Genomic DNA, 25,840 nt, shown 5'->3' with positions numbered 1-25,840 from the left:
ATTTCTGTGCGATGACAGATGAAATTAATCAGTTTGGAAGTATTTGTTCACAGACGGAATTGTGTGAACAACAAGATATTTGCTTAGTGGCACACAGAGAAGTTTAGAGTAGAAATCTGTTGGGGTTTTTTTTTGGTGGAAGCTAGAAACTCAAAGAAGTGTAAAACTTTTAAGTTTATAATTTTTTGAACAACAGTTTTTGCTTCAACAGCTATGGGATTAGCAGTATAATGTCCAGGGAACAACTCCTGCTTTGTTCCCATGTCACTTACTCACCTGCTCCACTCACCTTCACTACCTCTCACTTACTCACCTGTTCCACTCACCTTCACCACCTCTCACTTACTCACCTACTACACTCACCTTCACTATCTCTCACTTACTCACCTGCCCCACTCACCTTCACTACCTCTCACTTACTCACCTGTTCCACTCACCTTCACCACCTCTCACTTACTCACCTGCCCCACTCACCTTCACTACCTCTCACTTACTCACCTGTTCCACTCACCTTCACCACCTCTCACTTACTCACCTGCTCCACTCACCTTCACTACCTCTCACTTACTCACCTGTTCCACTCACCTTCACTACCTCTCACTTACTCACCTGCTCCACTCACCTTCACTACCTCTCACTTACTCACCTACTACACTCACCTTCACTACCTCTCACTTACTCACCTGCCCCACTCTTCCTCAGAACCTCTCACTTACTCACCTGTTCCACTAACCTTCACTACCTCTCACTTACTCACCTACTACACTCACCTTCACTACCTCTCACTTACTCAACTGCTTCACTCACCTTCTTCACCACCTCTCACTTACTCACCTGCCCCACTCACCTTCACCACCTCTCACTTACTCACTTTGCTCTCACTTGTTCCTCCAACATCAGTCCTACTATCTGACTTCTCTCTCTGTCTCTCTCCCTCTCAGCTCTAGCTCTTAGGTAAGTATACCACCTGCTGCAGGTAAATCTTTTGGTTGTCTCTAGAGGTGAGCAGATTGACACCACATGGACATCAACAACAAAGCAATTTCATCTTCAACAAGCTTATTTTTCTCCTCACATGAATGATATTTTTCTAAAATAGCATTTATGTCATGTTCTTTCTAAATGTGAGAGTTCACTCTTGGGTCATCATACACACACCCTGCATACCTACACACACACACACGCACACGCACACACACACACACACACACACACATTCTAGACTCCATTAGATTGTGAAAATATTTGTCAGTAATAAGAGGATTAGCATGGAAACTTTAACGCATGTATGTCAGAGAGAGAGAGAACTAAAGAAAGACTACTAGTCATGCTGAGTAAAATAACACTTTCAAACACAGAGGTCAACAAAATGAGCCATTCCACTCCTCCCTTCTCCTCTGGTCTCCTCGTTCTACTCCTCTGACGGTTTGGTAAAGATATTGAAATTGTTTAGCCTTTAGTATCTTTTTTTTTCCCTCCTCCCTCCCTCCTCTGTGAGCCCAGAGCAGTGGGCTAAATGACAGCCTTTCCCAGCCACTGAGTCCCCTGGTGCCGGCAACTTGATTGACAGGGCTATGCAGCAGCTGTCAATAACACAGGAGTGCAGGTGCCGGGGGGAGGGACCCATGCCGTGCTCCTGTACTACGTTGCTATATTCGGGACAGCCTGTGCCAAGGCCAGCCAGCAGGGGTGCCCCAGGGGACTGGGTGCGGGGGGATGAGTGGGGGGGCCAGCAGGCTAGAGGAGGGGTAGGGGGATGGCTAGCTGCGGCCTCCCCGCTGGCAGGAAGGGGACATCGGATTCCCATCGAGCGCCCATGGACCCCCCCCCCCCCCCCCCCCCGCCCACTGCAAACAGGCTTTTGTGAAGTGGACATCACAAGAGATACAGAAGACAAAGGCTGTTAAGAATTACGCATCATGGATCACCAGCCTGGATGGCATTTCTTCTTCAAAAAAAAAAACCTCACACCAAGTAAATATAACATACGCTCTACCACTCTCTCTCTCTCTCTCTCTCCCTCTCTTATGAACATACCGGGAGCTGCTCTAAATGGAGCACAAAGCAATAATAACAAATCAAAGGTGATGTAGTCACGTGGAACAATGTTCTACTCATCTCAGAGTTCAGAGTCATCTTCAAGGCTGTCTCTCCTCACACCTCACAGACTGTAGCGTTAGCGAGCGTTTAGCGATAGGCTAGCGTTTGTAACAAAGAATATTCTTGCGAGTCTCTTTATCTTTTACCTGCTAGCTTGGCTTATTTATAAAATATGCACTAATTTTATTAAATCATTAAATTACCAGCGTGCCCAAAAAGGTAACGTCAGCTCGGTGCTGTACGTCAGATAGCTCAATTAGCACTAGCATTAAGACACAAGACACGACAACGCAGTACAGTGATTAAATGCTAGCGGGAAAGGACTGTCACTTCAAGCAGTATATTAGGGATACTGTTTGACAGGGGGTTAGTCCCATAAAAGAATCAGTCAATTATCCCTGCTAACAGACATACATTACTCTAAACCGTCCAGGAACACACAGAGGTCAGTTTAGCAGAGCTCAGCACGCTGAACCAAAAGTCTTATCTCTCCCCTAATTCACATCCTCTGCTTCAGGTTTCAGGTTTCAGTCCTTACATACAATGTGCAATAACGGCATAATATTTAGGCAATGTGAAAGAATACAGCTTGAAAGATCGCAACAATAGAAAAGCAATTGCAAAAATGACTTTATTTTATGACATTAGGGCTAAATTTCCATTTTCAGCAACCGGCACAAAAAAAAGTCTTAATCACCTTCTCGGTGAATATTAAAATATCATACTTCCAGGCTGGCTCTGCTCTGCATTTAGGATCTAAAAATAGCATAACTCTGAAGAGGTGAGGTCTGCATACCCAAACAGGAGCTTTAATGAACGTTCACACAGATATAAAAAAAAAAGAAGAGGAAGAAAAAAAAAAGCTGAGGAAGAAAAAAGAAAACCAAACCAAACCAAAACAGCAGAAAGAAAATGTTTCAGCACCATGTCAAGGGGGGGGAAAAAACATAACTGAGCTGAACCAATTTCACACCGGCTGTTACAGGGTCTGAAACATCAAGACGCACTAACATGTTAGTACAGTAACAGAACTGAAGTGGTCACATTTACACATGCACCATCAGGAGTACTGTTTCCTGCTGGACGCACTATTAACAATTTGTCTGCTGTTTGCGTATTCAAACCGTAATAAATAAGCTGTTCAAACTTTGTAAAAATCTGGCCTTTTCTGTATCTTAAGCTGAGTTTGATGTTCCATGGCCATAAGAGTGATTTGAACTAGCAACACTGCCTCCGTTAAATGAGACTCTCAACGGTAAAGGAGATCTAACGTTAAACTTACAGTAAGGATTGAGAATTATGACGTGCACACTATTTCGGTAGGGGGCACATTCATTTTAGCGATAGCTGTGGAGTATTTGAGATGAGTTAGCTGTCAGCGTTAGAGGTATCTGCCCTGCTGGATAGTCTCTGGCCCTTCTCTTACAGGCAATTACTGGGTCCACAGAGTAAAGATTACATTCATTAACACTGCTTAACACCAGGCAACGAGCAAGTGAATTATTAAAGAGCAGGGAATCAGTACCTTACTTCAGCACTTAATGCCCACAAAGTACTGCAGATAAACAGAGCCATGGTCTGCTTATCTCCCTGTGCCTTATGTTCACATGGGTACACACTCACACACACACACACACACACACACACACTCACATGCGCTGCAGTTATCAAAGCTGGTTTTTTATAAATCAGTGCCTTGTTCCTCTGCGTCCTGCTGGACGGGCTAAAATACACACAAGGTTAGTGGGTCAGGTCTTATTGAGATCTACAGCCTGAGTTTAACGCCGTGACCCGCGGGGTCAGTGTACCTCCAATGAGTAGTAACTCACGTGGTTACCCCCCCCCCCCCCCCTTTTACTAGCAACCACCAGTGGCCTCCTCAGTTTACAGTCAATTTCCTAGTTACGAACTGGTTCCCAGTGGCCTTAGAGAGAAGCAAAGATAGAGGACAAGAGTATGTGTACACGTGTGTGTGTGTGTGTGTGTGTGTGTACCCAAGAGAGAGAGAGTATGCGGACTGCTCGTCCCGTTGTCGTCTGTCTCATTAAAGACGTGACCTCTTCCTTTCTGCTACTCACGGACGGTTGCCTGGCACATGACTCCGCAAGAGCAGGAATGTGCTTATTAGCAGCTAAACAATGTGACTTTAGAACCGAACGTGCGTGTTTGCATATGCTCGGCTGTTGTTTTATTTGCGTGTGTGTGTGTGTAAGAGACATCTGGTGATCCGGTGGGAGTCGTTCTTCTTGGTTGGACTTTTGTCAGCCGTTCGCTGTTGAGAACTCAATAAATGGGAAATTAAAGAGTTGTCGGAGCGGCGGGGAGCTGATGCGTGCAAGCTGCTGTCTCCGAAAATTCCCGGCGAGTTTTGGAAAAGTCAGCGTTGGCTGTCGGCAAGCCCCCACTGTCCTTGGCTTCTCCATATGTCCTCACCTTAAATGACTTAATTATATCACCTCCAGCATCACATTATGCACTCTGTAACTCCACTCTGGCACAAAAACGTTGTGGGCATCCAGATCTCTTTAAATATGCGTATTGCAAAGAGTTATGTTCTATAGACATATGTGTTGGGTTTTTTGGGGGTTTTTTGCTTTTACAATAAAACTCAGAAATAAACAGACTTTGTGTCTTTTCTTGAGTGGCTTAATATAAGATCTAAACCAGTACATGTGCATACACACCCACTCACACACACAGTCAGTGACAGACAGAGAGTGAGAGCGATCCTCAGATACATATGTTCAACAGATACACGGGAAACTATGGACAGTAAGGAAAGACAGTTTTGTCCAATTAATTTTGGACAACAGACATATCTGAAGTATGGTACTCATACTTGCCTACTGTTATTTTGTTCAGTACACAATGCAGACCAGTGTTAGCCTATTTTGATTGACTTTAAGTTCTTTCTTACAGATATGATTTAATTACGGTTTAATTCTGATTTAATAAGTCGGTCTTCTACATAAGATTATGGTCAGAATAACCACTGTTCATGCCAAATAATCCGGCTTGGGTGTGTGTGTGTGTGTGTGTGTGTGTGTGTGTGTCTACGTGCTGTGTGCTATGTGTAGCTCAGATGATTGTGTAATTAATGCTCAGTGACTCCTTACAGACAGCTTTATCTTCCTCTGTGTTATCTTCATATGAACGGATAATCAGATTATCCTGTTTGCTTTAGCCCCTTGTGTAACAGTGCCGCTTCCTCGGCAGGCAAACCGCCCTGAGAAGACAAGCATTCAGGTGTAGAATCACCAAGGAAACACAACAAGAAGAGTCACTCACCTCCACTTTCATCCACTTTTGCATAACACGTGAAGCTAGGGGCTTTGTAGTCATGAAGCCCAGTGCATATTTGAAGAGAGAAAAAAAAATAAACCAGCTATGATCTTGTCAGTTGTGTGTGTGTGTAAAGTGCTGTTACACACACCTTACACACCTATTCCACGCATAATATGTGTAACATAGAGGAGATTTGCAGATACCGTATGAATGTTGAATAAATGAACACTAGAATGGGAGTCATTTGAAAATGAATATAATTGTATGCAGCACTTGTAACACTCCACTAATGAATAAGGAGATATTGTTGAACTTTGGTAGAAAGATTATACACACTCTTGTGTAGGGTTTTTTTTGTTTGTTTTTTAGTGTTTGAGTAGCCTATCTCTTAACACGACCGTAACCGTTAATTTGCCACATTACGGCATGCACACTTGTGCCTGTGTGACTGTGATTGGTCAGAATCAGAAGTCTGAACTGTGTTGGTTATTAAAGGTGTCTCTCTCTCTCCCCATGTTTATGTCATACACCACTTGGGCATACTTACAATCAGTCTCTGTCATGTGGTTAACCGTTAAGGAAACAACAGCCGGTCCAGTACTGCAGATATCAAATAGTGGAAGGCAGTCCAGTGACTGGCACGCACGCGCATACACACACGCACACGCACACACAAAAATACATGAAGACACAGTACATTTCTTTTGTAACATTTTTATGCTTCTGCAAATGAGCTGACTCTCCCACACACACCTCTATTTGTCTTGTGTATCCAGTTTGTCCCCTAAACCCAGCGCTGAGGGGAACGGTGGTGTAGTGCAGACGCTTTGTCATGTCCACTGCACCGTGTCCCTGCTGTCACAGGAGACCACGGTGAACTGAAAATGTCAGCGCAAAGCAATTTGTCCTGCGCCCAGCGTTCGTCCTGCTCCCCGGGCATTTCCCCTGCCTCGCGGCCCCTCCCGCGGCCCGACCGGCTCTCGCCCTGGACCGCCCTGCCCGACTCCCGACCCGGAGAGGGGTGCGGCGCAGAACACGGACCTGCTTAAAGTACGCGCCGTTTCCCCTCGCCTCCAGCCCTGAGTAAGACAAATGCACGCCCTGCGGCAGAGCACAGCAGCGCAGCCCCGCGGTGAGAGAGCAGATATGACAGTTACACTGGGGTTACGACGGCCTTATATACTGTTGAATACACAGTTATGTCCACAGCGTCGTTATGTACGTTGCCCTCGTGAGCAGTCACGATGTGAACCTGACTGTAAGCCTTCAACTTTACATCCTTGACTCAAAGCTCTGGGACCGCACTCCAATGTCAGAGTCCCAGTCTGGAACCTACAGTGTAACTGAGAATCTCTCATCGACAGAGAGAGAGAGAGAGAGAGAGAGAGAGAGAGAGAGAGAGAGAGAGAGAGAGAGAGAGAGAGACTGCTGTATACAGGCCCTCTGAAGAGATGTCACTTTGGCGCAAGCAGAACACCCATCAAAAGATCAACGCTTGCAAGGACAGCAGTGACATGACTGATAAAACTGCTCTCCAGGATCACTCTCACTGACTTTCTATCCACTCACTCTTTTCCTTCCCTCGCTCGGGGTTCACGCACGCACACACACTCCTCACACACACACACACACACACACACACACACACACAAAAATACACACACGCGCACAAACACACACACACAAAAATACACACACACACACTCTCACACACACACACACACACGCACACGCGCGTGCGCACACACACACATACACACACACACGCTCACACACACAGTTTGAGGTATGTCAGTTTCCTCTTTAAATGCCTTCTGGTGTGTTGGAGCAAAAGTGTCAGAACAGTGTGATGTGATGACATGAAATTCTGACCCAGTTCTCTCCTGCTCTCTCTCTCCCTCTCTCTCTCGCTCTCCCTCTCTCTCTCTCTTCCTCTCTCTCTCTCTCTCTCTCGCTCTCTCTCCCTCTCCCCGCCACCCTCCCCCCTTCCTCTCTCTTTCTCTCTCTGGGGATGGAGGTTGAACACAGAGCAGACTGAGCTAGATCATCATCTCTGTATCTAATGTGACAACTACAAACTCAAACCCATGTCCATCCCACTCTCTCAAGTCTCCTGGCTGTGGATACACACACACGGCCGAGAATTAATATCATCATCCAACGATGAGGAGGAAGAATGGCAGCTGCACCGTCTCATACTGAACGAGGAGACGGGTAACACCACAAAACGGCCATCGCCACAGCTGGCCAGATGCTCAAACGAACGGAACAATGAAGAGGAGATGCTTCTGTAAGGGTAGGACAATGGACAGAGAAAAATGCAGCCAGGCACTGGGGGCCTGTTACTATGGCAACATCACCACACTTCCTCCCTTCTTCTACTTCCTCTCTCTCTCTCTCTCTCTCTCTCTCTTTCTTCCTCCCTTTCTTCCTTCTTATGTTATCTATCTCAAACTAGAGAGAGGGATGTGAGAAAAAAAGGGAGGGCGGAGAGTGGTCATATTCATAAACACACACACACACACACACACACACACACAAACTGGCTGTAACACACATCACATATGTTACACACTCTTTACATTTCACCTGGGCAGCCCGGGGTACGATTCGGCAGAACTATTCGCTGAAATCATTTTTACCCTCTTATTTAGTGGCCTGAGTCTGGTTTATACTTAACGCTCTTGTAGAGTGTTTTTAACGACATCACTTCCTTCCCGCTGATCATCCAAATCAAAGCTGACTGCATTGTTCCTCTGGCCACCAGGCTGCTCAAATTCATTTCACACAGTTATTTCACACAGCTATTCTAGCATGGTCAGGGCTTGGCTGGACTGCAGAGTGAGTGAGCGAACAGACCACTGAAAGCCATCCCAACACAACATGTCAGCTTTTTCTTCTCGTTGTCTGGCTCCCTTTGGCTAAGAGACAACCGACATGCTCTGAACGACCGCATTTGCACAAAAGCATTTCGAATACGCACAAACACGCACAACAAAAGGACCTCCGCATTACTTTATAAGTGTCTTAACTCTAAAAAATGGATATAAGAGAGAATGTATTTTTACCACTAGGGGACAGCTAATATGGATGAACAGGAGCAAACAATAAATCTGACACACACACACACACACACGCACACACACATGCGCGCCCCTCCTGATCACCTACTCACAGTATGTGTGTAGCAGAGAGCACCTGAGGCTAATAGTGGGTGAAAGGCTTGGCATTCTTCATTTTGTTTGTCTGTCAGTTCTCATAGTGAGAACAGACTAACTCCCCTTAGGCTCCGTTCAACCATGACTGCAACACTGTCACAAGAGCTTTATACAGAGAAAAGCAAACAAACACGCGCGCGCGCGCGCACACACACACACACACACAAATAAGTGTTTGTCTTTGCCCATCTGTAATTTGAATGAGAATTCACCATCAGAAAACAGCGTTAACAGATTTAAATACTGACTACTCTCCAGAACAGGTCAAATCAAACTAAACATACTCCCCTCTACACGCGCACACACACATGCACACGCACACACATGCACACACCACACACACACACACACACACACACACACAGGCCCACACACACACATAAAACACAAACACAGATAGATTCTGAAATTCAGAAACTCTGCCAAGAATCCTAAGAATACCGCAGACACATTTCTCTAAAGGAACACCTTGAGTCTTTCATAAGACAAACCCTGCACAAAGTTCAGCATGCAGCAGATTCTCTATACACTACATTCTCAGTCAAACACACTTCAAACAGGAGTCAATCACAGCCTCTGGAATCAGGGATCTGCAATGTATCTGATATTGGGGAAAATGGGATTGTTTGCAGGGGTACGTATATGAATGAATGTGTGTGTGAATGTGTGTGTGTGTGTGTGACGAGCACACAGCAGTTTGCCGGAGCCGATGAGCACCGTAAAACGACGAGACCCTAATCACTCCCCCGTCAATCAATCTCCATGGCGACCTCTAGCACTGTGACTCTCCACACATCTGTCTCCTCTCTGATCTTCCACAAGGCCCATCAATCACACTGTGCCACGCGTGAGCGTGCACACGCGCGTATGTGTGTGTGTGAGACAGAGAGAGAGAGTGAATGTGTGTATCAATCAAAGACCATTTTCTCCCTCTCCTTCTCTGAATTCAGCATTCGTCCACTGTTCCTCCGCTTTTTCACTCTTCTCACCTGTATCACTCTTTCCTCTCCCCTGTCTTTCAGCTCCTCTCTAATGACGTCAGTTACCTCTCTCATCCATACTCCCACCTCACCGTCACTGTTTCTCCCAGCCACACTGTCTCTGAGCCTGCTTCTCCTTAAGTCTTACTCTCCTGGCCAAACACACCTGCAGTTCTATTCCAGTTACTGTGTTTAAAGAAAATGGTTATTGCTCATTAACTTGTAATATTGAATGGGGGCCATCACAGCCGTGAATGGACATGTGAATTACACAAATGTAATTATTGAAGCCGTAAAACTCTGCCCTTAAACTGCCCCCCTCCCAACACGCACGCACGCAAGCACACGAACACACACACACACACCTTCCCAGGCACCTCTCACTTGTTCTCTTAATCAGTCAGTGCTAGTGTCCTCCACTGCAACCCAAGTCAAGCGTAATTATATGAGCATTTCCTCTGAGGACTGTGAGGGGTGAGCATGCTCAAGGTTACCCCCTCCAAAACCACACACACACACACACACAAGCATATTCTCTCTTCTCTGTCTCTCTCTCCCTTTCCCTTTTTAAGTCATTCACTCACTCTCACACATAAGTGCATGTAGGCACGTTATGAATTGGGGAAGCCACTGTGAATCCCTCACAGCCACGGGCTCATAATGGCACAGTGTGGTATGGGTAGGAAGAAAAAATGGATTGGTTTCCTCCACCAGTCTAACCTGTGGCCTTTCTCTCTGCTGGAAGCTCCCATCCCCAGGTGTGGGGGACATTAAGTGGTAGGAAACTCTAAATCCTATTATACACCAAAGAAAAGACAGAGTTTATTCAAGCTGAGGGGAAGAGAGGAGGATTAAAGCAGAGAGAGAGAGAGAGAGAGAGAGAGAGAGACAGAGAGAGAGACAGAGAGAGAGAGAGAGAGAGAGAGAGAGACAGAGAGAGAGACAGAGAGAGAGAGAGGAGGCTGCTAGGATGGAGGGGTCACCGGTGAGGTCAAGTCAGACAGGATTACAGCTGCGCCTCTGTATCTTTCCTTCGCATACACCCTCAAGCACAGCCTGCTACGGATTATCACCAATCGAACAGTCCCACAAAATGCACACACGCACACACACGCACGCACGCACACACCCTGGAGCACATGCCTCTAAGAATGAACCTCTCTCGGTTTGAAGCGGACAGCGTAAAGTGGGAGAGGAAGAGAGGGAGTGTGTGTGCTCATCAGAATTCAATGAGCGATCAATAATGCATGAGGGTCTCAAGCCTGAGTGAAGCAGGACAATCGAACACATGCACCAGGACAAAGTGAGCTGCGCGACCCAAACCGCGGTCTATCTGAGGTGAACCTCATCTAAACGTCTGGGAACCGTGAGAGAGAGAGAGAGAGAGAGAGAGAGAGAAATGTGAAAACGAATTCTGCCCGCGACAACAAGAAATACAAAACAAATTCACCCGTGTCAAACTGATTTATATTATTTTTATTGTGGCAGTTGTATAAACTTGCCATGCCAAAATCGTATTTAAAAAAGCAAAATAATATTTAAAAAAAAACATTATTTTGATGTAGGAGTCCTACTTACATTCAGTTGGACTTTAATCTCACCATATACACCCATTTTGACAAAACGATTGAAAAAAGAAACATTTGAACATATAACCATTTAAACTGAAGAATGGGATTTCATGAGGTCATATGAATGAAAACTATTACCAAAGAACATTTAATTATATTGTGAAAACCAATAAGAGAGAGAAAGAGAGAGAGAGAGATGAGGAAAGTGCAGAGATAGATCAATGGTTCTCAGAACATAGAGACAGAGAAAGAAAGGAATAAAGGAGAGAAAAAGGAGGAGAGAGAGAAGGGGGGAGCTGTGTATGGCCTGAGGAGATGGATGGAGGGGGGAGTGTTAGGGGGTCAGTACTGAGGGTTTGTCCTCTAATGATTTTTCTCTCTGCCTCTCAGTGAAATGCAGGCTTCTCTGCATCCATTGCTTCAAATTCTCACCCATCCTACTAATGCCAGCATCTTTCAACATCTGTTTCCTGCTCTTTCACTCTCTCTCTCTCTCACACACACACACACACACACACACATAATACCATGGTCTCTCTCTGTCCTGCTTTTCTCTCTCTCACTCATTCTGTCTCCTGCTTGTGTGCACACACAGAGAAAAGGTTATCGCTCAGTGTGTCTCTGACAGAGAGAGAGAGAGAGAGAGAGCAGTGAGTGCCTCCAGTAGAAGTGCCCTGCTCTCTCTCTCTCTCTCAGTGATGTGGGCGTCCAGAAGTATTAACTCCAGCATTGCGCGCACTGCCTGAGAACTTCACCATCACTCCGGTTTTCCTCTCTGTCAGAAAGCTTCGCTCTTTCGCAAAAGCTGCCTCCCAGCGTTCCGTAATGTTTCATATGGTTCGATACTCCGGCACACCGCTCCTCGGCAAACTCTATGAAAACAGCCCTCTCTGAATCGCTCGGCCCGAAAGGAGCCGACCTGACCGCTGTCTGGATCCAGACCAACCCTTCCCTGCCTGTTCCAAGTCGGGAATGTGCCAGTGCTGTGAAAGACACAATAAGTGCCGATCCTTGTTCAGATTTGTTCGCATCTATAATGGTCTTTTTCAGTATCAGTAGAGTCTATCTGGGGCTGCTGAAGCCCTGCGTGTGTGGACTAGGGTGAGAGATGACAGGTGACCATTGGTGGGTGCTGGGCTAGAGTTTGGAGGTTATGAAACAGTTTTCATAACAATTTAGTCATACACACACACACACACACACACTCCCCAAACTGATTTGACAGAGGGGGATTAAACTTCACTCCTCTTTTACATATACATTGTTCCCCCGAACTGTCATTCCTCTCCACACACGTGCACGCTCACACACACACACACACACACACACACACACACACACACACACACACACAACTTCTTCTTTCCTGTTACCTCATATACCCACTTAAGATCTGAAGCTCTTTAAATGTAGCTGCACACACACACACAATGTGGAGTTTACATTGCCTGATGGTCTCTCTGTCTCTTTCCTTTTCTTTCTCTCTGTCAATCTCAGTCTCTCTCTCTTGTTGCAAACAATCACACAGCAGTATAACTAGCCTCCCGCTAAAGTCCGGTTTTCATTCTCTCTGCAGGTATTATCCTGACCATCCTAATACTAACATTTTCCAGATTCTTAAATCCTGACCATCCTAATCCTAACATTTTCCAGATTCCAAAATTGTCCCTTAACTGTTCACAGCAGCTTCAGTGTGTGTGTGTTCATTTCTCTTCTCTTCTCTGTTTATTCCATGTTCATCAAACTGGTCAGAGATTTTAGGCAATTGAGCTTAAACGTGTGACTCAGTTCTCCTTCATGAGAAAGCTCTGTGATAAAAGGCAGCTGTTTTGTATGAAAAGAGTGTGTTTGTAAAAAAAAAAAAAAGAAAAAAGAAAAAAGTGTGATTCACAGGAAGTAAACCACCTAGTCTAGACAAGCCTACATGAGCCCTGTATTCATATTTCATAGCACTGGAACCAGCTGACAACTTGAGCCAATTATCATCAGTGAATGCTCTGTACCCCAAACAACCCTAGAGGAGACACAGAGAGAGAGAGAGAGAGAGAGAGAGAGACAGAGAGAGAGAGAGGGACAAGACTTGTACAGACAGAGCTATTCCATTAGCAGAGTGTGGCTTTCCCCTCTGGGACACAGAGAGAAAGAGTTATAAAGTACCCGTACTCAGAAGCACCCTGCCCGATTCCCACAACTACCATCAACCACTTCACCCTCAGACAGGATGGAGGGAGAGATAAAAGCCAAAGAAGCCACAGCATTCTCTATCAGCGAGAGCCCAAAACCTTTTTAGTGCTGCCGGTTACCTCGGATAACTGCTGGAAACGAGTTCTGAGAAATGACATCGACCCGTTGAGAAGTTCAGAAAAGAGCAATGCGCTACTGAGGATGTTATTGTATCAAAAACAACACAGGATTAGCAAGAGAAGATAGCAAAACTATTACAGAGGAGAGGAGAGGAGAGGAGAGGAGAGGGGAGAGGAGAAGAGAGGAGAGGAGAGGAGAGGAGAGGAGAGGGGAGGGGAAGAGAAGAGAAGAGAAGAGAAGAGAAGAGAAGAGAAGAGAAGAGAAGAGAAGAGAATAGAGGAGAGAAGAGGAGAAGAGAGGAGAGGAGAGGAGAGGATAGGAGAGAGGGAAAGTGAAAGGAAATAGCATTGTCTGTCACTTCTGTGGCAGATGAAAATGACGGCTGGAGCTTGTGGTACTCCTCTTCCTCCTCTGAGGTAGGAGGGAAAAAAATAAAAAAAGAACTGTTGGTGATGACTCAACGTGTTTAATCAAGCATCTGGATATGTTTGTGAAAGAGACAGAGTGAGAGAGACAGAGGTGTGTGTACGTGTGTGTGTGTGTGTGTGTGTGTGTGTGTACGTGTGAATGTGTGTGTGTGTGTGTGTGTGTGTGAAGAACAAGCGACAAAATCAGACAGCACAAAAAAATACACAGAGCATGAAATGTAGGTTGAAGTGATAAAAGAGAGCAAAGCAACCATTTTAAACCACAAGAATAACCTAGCATCACAACACAGTGATGAATTATATTTTAAAACAGATATTTTTCTGGAGTCTGTCCACCTGTCAGACTGGAAGTGAATGAAGATTTAGTGCGGGGTAATAATTCTCTTTTGGGTTATACTGGTCTATTTTCACACTCATGAATAATCATCTGAATATGAAACCTCCCTGGTCTTTGCCGTCAGCCTGGTCACAGGTGATGCTGATAAGATCAGATTTAATAGCACTACTATAACTCAGACGCAGGCCTGCCATCAGATGAATCTGAATTCTTTGTTTTCACCATGTCATCTAATCAGGAGCTATGTGCCACCACTGGGCTGCTCATCTGAAAGCACTACTCCCCTGCGAAAGAGGAGAACCCACAGCTTCTAATAACCACACCAAGAGTCTCCCCCTCCTCTCTCTCTCCCTCTCTCTCTGTGTCTCTCTATATATGCAGAGGAGAGAGAAAAAAAGAATGAGGGAGATAGATAGATAGATAGATAGATAGATAGATAGATAGATAGATAGATAGATAGATAGACAGACAGACAGACACACACACACACACACACACACAGTAGCTCCATTATAACCCACAGCTTATAATAACTGCATCAAGATTCTCCCCTTCTTCTCTCTCTCTCCCTCTCTCTCTCTCTATATATATAAAGATAGATAGATATATAGATAGATAGATAAATAGACAGATAGACACACACACACACACAGAGTTGCTCCCAGGCAGTGGCTGATGACCAGTGATCAAGATCTAATAATGTGTACTAGAATTCAGGAGTTTTCCATATGGTAGTCCTTCATGTTCTGCGTATTCTCTAAGAAGATAAGAGTCCTTTTTGACGATGTGCCCAAAAGCTCCACGCATTTCTAATTGTGAACGATTCATTTTGATTTACAGTGATGAACGACACTGAATTTGGTGCATTAACAAAACACACTGCAGGCTATTATTTTAGAAGACCATTCACAAAGGGTTTTTCTGTGAGCTCTTCCAAATTGGACTTTAATAGCTTTGTATGTGTGGCACACACCGCTGTCTAGCCACTTTAAAAGCCCTTTTTACTGTCAAACGAAAAATCAATGCCATGCATTAATTCAAATGTGGGCTATCGCTCCTCAAAGAGAAATTCATGGATCCTCCACCCAACTGTACAAAACATCAATTGACAACAGATTATGGAAAGAATAAGAAGAAAGGGAGAGATGAAAAGAAAGACATGTTGGCAAGCTCTGTGTGTATATACGCATGTGTCTCTCTTATGTATCAGTGAAGCCACTCTCTCTCTCTCTCTCTCTCTCTTTCTTTCTTTGCTGTTAGCAGTAAAGGAGGCATTTAGCATTGGAACAGTCATAATGGAACGTCACACTCTCACACTGCTTCTCTTAATCCCATTCTGCCCGCTAAGCCGTCTGACACGCTGGCCTACAGATAGCATGCGAAAAAAGGCGAAATGATGAGAGTACGGTAGGGGAAAAAAAAAAGAAAAAAAAAAAAAAGACTGCCGTCGACAGGAAACACCAGAGGACTGACACTGAACAACGGGACGAAAATGAGCAGTCGACAGGAAATGGCAAAAATTGCCTGGTAACTCTGACAGAATGCTCTAACGGAACAGCGTGCAATCAATGCTAAATAGCTGGAACAACAAGGCAATGTAACCACTGTTCGGTGTGAACCGCGCGAATTACGCCGCTAACGATACATCAAGGTGGAGAGCAACAGCGGAGTCACGGTGATCCACTGATGAAGATAACACAACACAACGTTTCAGGAACATTAAACAAACGCAACACAACGTTTCAGGAACATTAAACAAACGCAACACAACGTTTCAGGAACATTAAACAAACGCAACACAACGTTTCAGGAACATTAAACAAACGCAACACAACGTTTCAGGAACATTAAACAAACGCAACACAACGTTTCAGGAACATTGAAGAAACACAACACAACGTTTCAGGAACATTGAAGAAACACAACACAACGTTTCAGGAACATTGAAGAAACACAACACAACGTTTCAGGAACATTAAAGAAACACAACACAACGTTTCAGGAACATTGAAGAAACACAACACAACGTTTCAGGAACATTGAAGAAACACAACACAACGTTTCAGGAACATTAAAGAAACACAACACAACGTTTCAGGAACATTAAAGAAACACAACACAACATTTCAGGAACATTAAAGAATCATTGGAAGCATTCATCACAATTTAATAACCTGAAATGGTAAGACATCATGTTAATTATGTTTTGTTGATTGCAGTACATGTTTTCCTCCATAATACTGGATGCAGTGAGCTGCATTTTCTTAAAAAAAAAAAAAAAAAAAAAATCTAGAAGCGTGACGTCTAATCTCTGTCAGCAATAAAAGCCATCTGCTATTCAGCAAGAACCCAAAACCCAAGACAGTATTACCCAAAAGTCGTGCATCTCAAAGGGTGTGAATAATGCAGTCAGGGTGTCGTTCCGTGCCCAGAGAAGACTCAAGTGCCCTCTGAGTGGTTGGCACTGGGTTGGCATCAGGTTTGTACAGGGCACTGAGGAATCTGGGACAGAATTCCTAGTCACCATCTGGTTTTAGGGGAGGAAAAAAAAATGCAGCTAACGAAACCTGTAGCAAGAGGGGCTTCAATAATATGGTTAGCACGAACACAAAATAGCATCTACACCAACCGTGAATGATTGAGGCACACGGTGGGTGATAAAACATGTGTGGGGAATTTTTTTTCTTTTTTCTTTTTCTTTTTGGTAAACACTGGGACCATAGTACAGCAGTGCAGAAAGACAGTAGCAGCCTGGAGCAAAACACGTTAAAGATGGTCCCATTAATAAAACAGCAGAGCAGCGCCGAGGAGACATGACTGTTCCACGGAAAGCGCCGGTTGGGATGGGGAGGAGAGGAGTGGGGGAGGAGGTGGAAGAGGAGGAGGAGGAGGAGTTCGTTTCTTGTCTAGGTGGTCGTGAGAAACGGTCCTTTCCCGTGATGGGGAGTTTCCCCGTGTCTTGCTCTTGTGTTTGCACAGGGAAGAGCCAACAGAGGTTTAATGAAATTACGCTACACCTTCAGACACGCACATGCGCACGGAGAAAGAGCAAGAAAGAGAGACTGTGAGGGACAGATTAAGTGAGAGAGAGAGAGAGAGAGAGAGAGAGAGAGAGAGAGAGAGAGGAAAGGAGTGTTTTGAGTCAGAGTGTGGAAAGCGAGAGAGGAAAGTGTGAGGGGTAAGGGGAGAATGGAGAGAGAGAGAGAGAAAGAGAGAGATCCACATGTATCTTCAGATATTCAGTTAAGCGAAACGTTGATTGAAAGGAGCGCATCTGTTAATCGTCCGACGTACACCGCTAACTGCAAAACATCAGGCGGTTTGTCAACCGTTTCAGTCAAAACAACAAACACCGCTGTGTGTGAGAAAGGTCTTTCATGTAACCAAGCAATAGGTGAAAAATAATATACACACACATTCTCTCTGTCTCACACACACACACACACACACACACAGAGACTCACATACAATGGTGAAATATACTTGCAAAAACAGGAGCGGGTAATCAGATCTACTCTAAGATTCATCTATCTTGATCGACACCTTTGCCACCACCACAAAAACAAAAGAAAAACAGTAGATGAATTTTGCAGACAAGCCGTGCCCCAGACTGCAGACTGCGGGTTGTTCATTCTGCAGAGACTCCTGGTTCACCTGATGAAGAACAACAGAGTTGGAGATTACATTTAAATGATCTGTGCCCCCCCCCCCCACACACACACACACACACACACACACACACAAACCGCAACCACGGCCTGTTTCCAAAAGTCAATTCTAATCTCTGTTTCACTGTGTGCAACAACCTCCACTACATCTTGGCCTTAATTAGCCAACACCTACAGGAAGTACCTGGCCTACGCAAACAGCAGCCGGGCCGCCAAACAGAACTCTCTAGCCCTCTGAATATGTCACTGAAGTCAGAAGTAATCGCCCTGAGTCAGAAAACCATCTTTCACCATATTTATCTCTTTAGTCTCCCCAGCGTAAGTTCAATGTGTTGATTCAGAGCATTTCCTACACACAGCCATTTCTGACAGCATCACAATGAACTCTGAGAGAGATAAATTAACTCTGAGAGTGTTCATGTTCTCTCACACTCGACAGTGTGTGTGAAGTGGGACAATAAAACGTTCCCAGAGTTCATTTCACCCCAGCAAATTTTCAACATATATATACGCATATCAATATATGCCTCAAAAGTCATTTTTTTCCCTCAGTAAAGGTAGCTACTGTCCAATTACTCTATATGTGACTTTGATTACAGTGTTAGAAAATTAAGGCTAATATCAGCGCTGGCATTTCTAATTATGTAAGTAACCATATGACCTCCATCCTAGGGCTAAGTTCAGCACAGACAATTACACCCTGCAAATACCCAGTATCCTCTTCATCCTCTGACACAGAATCAAAGCCATACTCAGTCAGGTTAGTTATTTTATTGTCTTTTTTTTTCCCCAGTGAACATTAATGAAGGAGACGGTTCAATATGCATAGAATAATTTTTACTGTAAAAGTCAGTGCCTTAAAATAGAAAGGCTAATCGAAAAGCTCCATTATAATACTGTCCCTCTGTAAGCAGAACTTTGTTTTCAGAGAATTACTGCATATTAGGGAATAGCAATCGCTTCATCTAAAACTGTTAATCACACTGTTGCTAATCCCCCCCCCCCCCCCCCCAAGTATTTAAGAAACAGATCTAATATATTTTTGTTTTGCGTGTGTGTGTGTGAGAGAGAGAGAGTGCGCATGCGTGCACATGTTTATGTGTGTTATGTCTTTTGTTAAAATATCTAGGGCTATCCAGAACAGAGCGACCATGGTGTGTGTGTGTATATATGTGATTGCATGTAACACAGAAAAAGAAACAAAGAGAGAGAGAGAGAGAGAGAGAGAGAGAGAAAGAGCATGTGCGTGCATATGTTTACGTGTGTTGTGTCTTTTCTTAAAATATCTAGGGCTATCCAGAACAGAGCGACCATGGTGTGTGTGTGTATGTGTGTTTGTGTGTAGGACAGAAAAAGAAACAGAGAGAGAGAGAGAGAAAGAGAGAGAGAAAGAGAGAGGTGCAGGTGCTTGTCTCAGCTGCGGTGTTTCAGAGGCAGACCTGTAGGGAAGCTTAAGCCTATCTAGACCCATGTGGACACAGTCTGTAATGGAAATGTGGACAGAGGGTTTAACACAGGTTCCCATCAGTCATGTGGCACTCTGGGACACAGAGAGTGAGAGAGACTTTTCAATCTCAGCACTCCTTAGGCAAAAGAGTCAGACGGAGAGAAATACACAAAAAGGGTTAGGATAGCAAGAGGAATAGGAAGACTGATGTAAAGAAAACATGGGACTAACGAACAGCACTGATTCTGACACATTTTTTTACACTTTCAAAGGTCAGCCTCTCAGAAGAAGAACGGCAAACTTTCTCTTTCTCTCTGTCCACTCAGTTGGGGCACCGTGTGTATGTGTTTGTGTACGCAATCATAGATGAGCATTTTCCTGTTTGTTTTCCTTCATTCGATATGTGACTGTGTAGCTCTCTTAAGAGGCACTGTAAATATGAATGGACAGCCAAATAGCCCTGAGATACACAGAACAACAAACTAGCATGTGGAGACAGCCAGACTCAGACGAGTGACTGTCTAAAGCAGGCCGAATCACGAGGGTGCAAATTGAATTACACCGGAAGGAAAAGCCAGGCCCGGACCTGCAAAAGCCAAGCACTCAAGAGAGGCCACATAATCCTGGTTGGTATATGTATTTGTGCAAGTGTGTGTGTGTGTGTGTGTGAGAAAGAGAGAGACTTTTAGCATGTGCATGTTTGTGTGAATGCATTATGTGAATGCACAGTCTACTCTTGAGACTAAGATGGTCTCGATAATTGCATGTGATTTTGCATTTTTAAATGGGTATGTGTGCATTCAAAAATATGTATATGCATGTGTGTGTCTTCATGATCATGTACACCTCCCACTCATCCAACAACACACACACATGCACACGCACACACACACACTCAATTCTTCTTTCCCGTTCCCTCATGCACCTCACTGAAGATCTGAAGCTCTTTAATTTCACCTCACAGACTTGTAGCCTATCTGAGAGAGATACCTGAGAATGAATCTGTCTGTCACAGAAGCTGGTCTCATACTCTCACTCATTCTCACACTCGTAGCTTCCCTCAATACATGTCAGCTCTCACTTTCACTCAATGGAGAGTCGCTCATTTTTTCATGCCCACCCCCCTCCTCTCTCTCTCCCTTTCTCTGTCTCTCTCACTCTTTTTCATACCATCCTCTTAGGTAAAATTTCTGTTCTTTTTTTTGTTTTGTTTTTTTCTCTTTCACCATACATGTGAGTGAATCATTCACAGTGACCACATACTCGTGTCTGCTGTGATAATGCACATTAACACATATTCCCCCAATCCCTATGCGTGTACACAGAAGGCTGTAATTGTGTCTGGTTTGACAAGTGTTCATAGCAGGGCTAAACAATGATAACACGAGTGCCCTCAGGGCTTCCGGCATATTGCTCAGTTTTGCCACGCCGGTGGAATAAAACCATGATCCTTGGCTTTGTCCTCTGGTTTTCCACTGAGCCTCAGTGCCTCGTGTCACAACATCCCAGGGTTGGGGATGATAAGCCGGCCCCTGGGAGCTCGAGTGGCGTATCGTACCCGGGAAAGAGCCTCTGAGCCAGGCTAACACTTCACAGTAACCCCCCCCCCTCCCCTTCTTGGTAGCCATCTGCCCTTCCACAAAAGGTTAAGAAGGACTCGAGCAGAGAACGCTGATTGGGGTGACTTGGACAACCGTCTAGCTGGAACAGATTTAAGAGTTACCTGCTGCTCCAGCTACGGTAAGGCCAAATGGAAGGCCCAGTTACTGTGTGAAGTCTGTGTGAAGTCTGTGTGTGTGTGTGTGTGTGTGTGTGTGTGTGTGTGTGTGTGTGTGTGTGTGTGTGTGTGCGGTTTCAGAGCCTGGATGCAGGCTGAATATCCTGCTGTTTCACTACTTCCTACTGAGGAAAGCGAAAGAATAAACAGTCACAAACGTCAGTGTTTTTCTTTCTAGCTTGGATTTGCGCGTGCATGCGCATGCAGATGCGTATTTGAGCGTGTGTTTATGTCTGTGCAAGTACCCTCTTCTTCAGCATCTTCACCTCAAGACACTGTTGCAGACCGTCCCTCAAAATCTACTAGACCTGCTGTAATCATGTCTTGTTCTCACTTTAAATGGTTGTGTTTTAGAGGTGGGAATCTAATGGCAGGTTTTCAGATTCTTCTTTATTACTATAAACCAAAACCTTCAGAATCTCTAAACGAATATATAACTGGCAGCATCAATACCTCACTACGAGAACAACAGATATTAAATTTTTAAAGAAAAAAATCCAGAGACAGAAATTGCCTTTTGTAAGGTTTAACAATGATGCCTAGGAGACACATAAGTGACCTGCAATTGAATTCCCCCCCCCCCCCCCCCGAGTCTTTGTGACGTCTTTTCAGTTGTAAGCCCTCAATCTTCAGTGTGGCCTCATTTGGCCGACCACAACAAAGATTGGTTTGATCAAACTGAACCTGAGCTCTGCCACAGTTATTTCTAAATAAACACATACAAAGTGGCTATCAGTGGGGTTGGTTGTAATGTCTCGTCCAAAAATAAAAAAAGACAAAACATAAATGGATCTCAATTGGCGCTCCCATCCCACTAACTGACACACAATATAACTGTCAAACTGAAAGTCTCTAATTGTTTGTGTCAGGACCTTCAGCAGATGTTGCCTTTTAGCTCTCATTGGGTCTTTCTTTTCAGACGGACGACCGCGGGGTCTCTTTGTCTTTAGTCCAATGCGTACAGTACGGAATCCCCCGAGGAAGGTGGGAAAGGGTGAAGAAAGAACCGCCCAACACCCCCACCGCGGTTACCACGGCAGAGAGAGCCAATAAGCAGCCCAAAAAAAAAAAAAAAAGAATATAGTGGGATGTTCAAGAGGGCTCAGTTTCACCAAAAACAACATTATCTCTCTACTGCTCTGTTTGAACGGTCTGGCAAGCAATGGTGACCAACAGCAAAGAGAGAGACAGGAGGAGGAGAAGGGAGAGAGAGAGAGAGAGAGAAACATGATTATTTTCACAAATTATAATTTCACTGCCAAACGCTTTGGGTTATTAAACTGACATTCCTCAAAGTGCTGTGCTTGTGCAAAGGTCAGACTAACATAAGAAGAGATTTGCAATTTAGATTGTGTTAAAAGGCTGCCAACTCCACACATCCAGACTTTGATTTCATTATGAGGAGTGCAGAGTCTTCAGCCCTATCTGCAGTGGACATTCTCCATGCTGATTAGGTGATGAGCAGAAGAAGTGGATTGGAGGGGAGGACTGCTGTTTTTTGCTACTCTGTCAAACTGAAGAAACACAACTCCATATGCAGCAACCAAAAATAAATAAATAAATACAAAGTGTATATGAAAAACACCATGTCATGAATTACTTTCTTTATGATATATTTCTGTAATACAACTTGATGCAAATTATCCACGTTATCTAGTCATGTAGTGACAGATCATTTATCAAAACAAAGGCTACGCACGGAGAGAAAACATTTGATCGTCTGGCTCTCTCAGAAACTACACAGTCATCCAGAGTTACTTATTCTTTCAGTGGCCTCATTTCTGTCTGTTTCTCCGCTCTGAGCGGCTGCAGGTCAATTAAATTCATTCAGGCATGTATTCTCTATGCCGTACAGACTACAAAAAGGTGTTTCTTGCCCTGCCATGCTAAAATTATCAATCCAAAACAACGGGCCATCCCAGGCCGCCCATTACCTGCTGATTTTTTTCCAGACACTATCAACAAACAGCAGTAATTCCCTCAACGGGGATCACCTGACACCCCACCATCTCCCCCTCTCCCCACCTGCCACTCAGAGAATGGAAGAGGATGAGATGTGTCTCAGGACAAAACATCTTCATGGCTGATATAAACACACACACACACACACACACACACACACACACACACACAGGTGAGGTTTCTTACTTAACTTCATTGTCTAATGTGTCCACCTGGATATACTCTAACCTCTATGCTATTGCTCCGTCTGTTGACTGTGGGATCTTTAATAACATAAAAACAGTTTCATTTATGACAACTTTCCCATCAACCCATTCTCGCTAAAAAATCACTGTCAAACCAGTTTTAGCCTCAGATGTTACAGCGTCGGATACGGACATTACAGATGTTGGAAATCTTGATAATATAGATCAAATGATCTATTTGGGAGGGGAGGGAGGGAGGGAGGGACGGCAGGAGGGTGAGCCGTAAGCTAGCAGCGTGGCCTGGTTTCTGTAACGTGGACAGGAAACAAAGCCCCATGAGGACGCCCGGCTTAGCCGCGCGGCACCCTGACAGGACGGAACTGTAAAAGTCTGCACCGCAGCAAAAATAAGAGAATAACAAAGAACTACAGAGGTAACTGTAATGTCGTAGGATCTTCCACGTGTATTATGGCAAAGATGGGTGACAAAATAAAAACAACAATGAAATTTGACCTTGAATATCGCAACTAGTCTAAGAATATACAGAAAAAATACCAGTCGTACTCTAAAAACAGATACAATAAATATGCTTGAGCAGTTTTCACATATAGGTCACGGTCATAATCACTGTGTACTGTTTGGCCGGAATGTTCGTCTGCTGTCCTCAACGAACATGAAAACAGATTTTTCAATTTGTAACATTTTGACGTATTTGCAAACAGGCTAATGGTTGTCATTGGCATAATGCGCCGATACGACAGCGAGAAAAAAAACCTGAACAGCGAATGGAATGGCCTTCCGGAGGATTAGACAGGAAAATCACTGTTTCGCTATTAACGTTATTGAATTCCACAAAACACTGCGCCATAACTCATACATCTCTCTCTCTCTCTCTCTCTCTCTCTCTCTCTCTCTCTCTCTTCGTAAGCACAACACCTGGAGTAATATTGCACAACCCGGAGAGGCCACGTTCGAGGTCTCCGTGATAAACATTCTCACGCGGAAACTAATAAACATGACTGCCATCTGACATTAGTGTGAAAAAAAATGCCTTGCAAAGGTGTTCAAAATGCATCCCATTTCCTTGCACACCAGGCAATAAAACTCTCTCCACCATTGCTGTCCATGACTGTTACAGATTCACTACAGTAGAAGGGGCTGTACGTTGAAGCGATGGCACAAATATATCAAAAGAGCTACAATATTCTCGACAATTAGTATACGCATTTTTGAAAAAGGACCCTGTGACATGTGGCCATATTTCATGCCGGCAGCGATAAAAAAAATCCTTCATTTCTTTACTATAATCCACATGTGCGCGCGCACAAAAGACGCACTACTGCCCGCACGCGCGCCTGTTGAAAACAGGAAAGACGAACTAAAATCCACTATTTAACGTGCTCAACGAATAGAATCAAAACGCCTATGTCGTTACCCTATTCAGTTACCACGATGACTTCTGGGATGACATGGTACATATTCTGCAAACACAAGATGTCAAAATGAGAAAATAAACCGTAAAGTCCTACCGTGCATTCTTCCATGCATGTCCGCACTGAATATACATCCGTTTCATATTTCTGAACCAGAACCTCAAACTCTTGGTATAACTCCTGAGCTTGCTGGTCGTGGAGCTGGTAAGCTTGGACGCAACGGCTGCATCCTGCTATATCACCACCCCTAGCCATATCGAGGCTGCAGTTCAAATTGTCCGGACTCGAAAACCCGTGAAACAAATCCAAAAGAGAGTAAGAATTACAAAAAGAAAGATATAAATCACTTAGATTCCACTCCACCGACCGCGTTCCACCTGCATCAGAGAGGCCCGCGCACACGGCTTCCGCGTCGGCAAAAGTATAGCAGTTTTTGGAGAGGCTATCAGGGTGACAAGTTTCAAGTTGCCGCAAAGGACTGGTAGAATTCCCTATAAAAATAACACTCTGGTCTCTGATGGGGCCGCTGTAAGATGAGTGATGGCTGGGTGAAACTATATGGTTAGCGGCCGGGTAATCTCTCGTTTTCATGAAAGCCAAATTGTCCTGTCGCTTGTCTCGAGTTCTTGTCAATTTAGCCTCGGCGCAGAACCACAAATGATCAGAGAGCAGAACGGTTATAAACAAGAGAGAGGCTAAGGACAGTCGCCATCTCTGGGCCCTTTCTGAATCAGTAAATGGCTTTTCGTTCTCTCGGGGTGCAAACCAGATTTTTAAGCCGTCATCTTGCTGCCGACACGTCCAAGCACCCCTGGTCATATTTTAGGAAAGCGCAGCACTGGCCGACTCCACCGCGACGGCTCCTTTGCCACAATATTCATTGACTTGTGTTGTTTTCCCTTTTAAACGATGGATTTTTACGTGGTCCTGGCAGCTCTCTCCGCGTCGATCTGCTACTCTGATCCAATTACTGTATTCGCCATAGAGATTAAGCCATGCATTGTCATATCCCCGTTCTGCATGGCTCTCCGGAGAAAAACCTACTTCTTTGTGACAACATGCCTTGCTCCCTTCCTCTCTCCGGCGCCGCACTCTCTCCCATAGACCAGCTGTTGCGAACCTGCTGCCACTGCCCCTCGATTCCT

The 25,840-nt window shown here is 44.6% G+C and overlaps 1 protein-coding gene across 1 annotated transcript in view; it reads right to left on the bottom strand.

Annotated features, from left to right (window-relative positions):
* nalf1b (NALCN channel auxiliary factor 1b) overlaps positions 1-25,514 on the bottom strand; it is a 66,655-nt gene extending 41,141 nt beyond the window's left edge. The window contains exon 1 of the mRNA XM_030787282.1: positions 24,792-25,514. Coding sequence (XP_030643142.1) covers positions 24,792-25,514 — 723 coding nt within the window. The remainder of the gene's footprint in view (positions 1-24,791) is intronic.
* Positions 25,515-25,840: the final 326 nt, after the last annotated feature.

This window comes from Chanos chanos, chromosome 10 (assembly GCF_902362185.1).
Source record: "Chanos chanos chromosome 10, fChaCha1.1, whole genome shotgun sequence".
Taxonomy (NCBI): Eukaryota; Metazoa; Chordata; class Actinopteri; order Gonorynchiformes; family Chanidae; genus Chanos; species Chanos chanos.
This window is presented reverse-complemented; position numbering and strand designations above follow the sequence as displayed.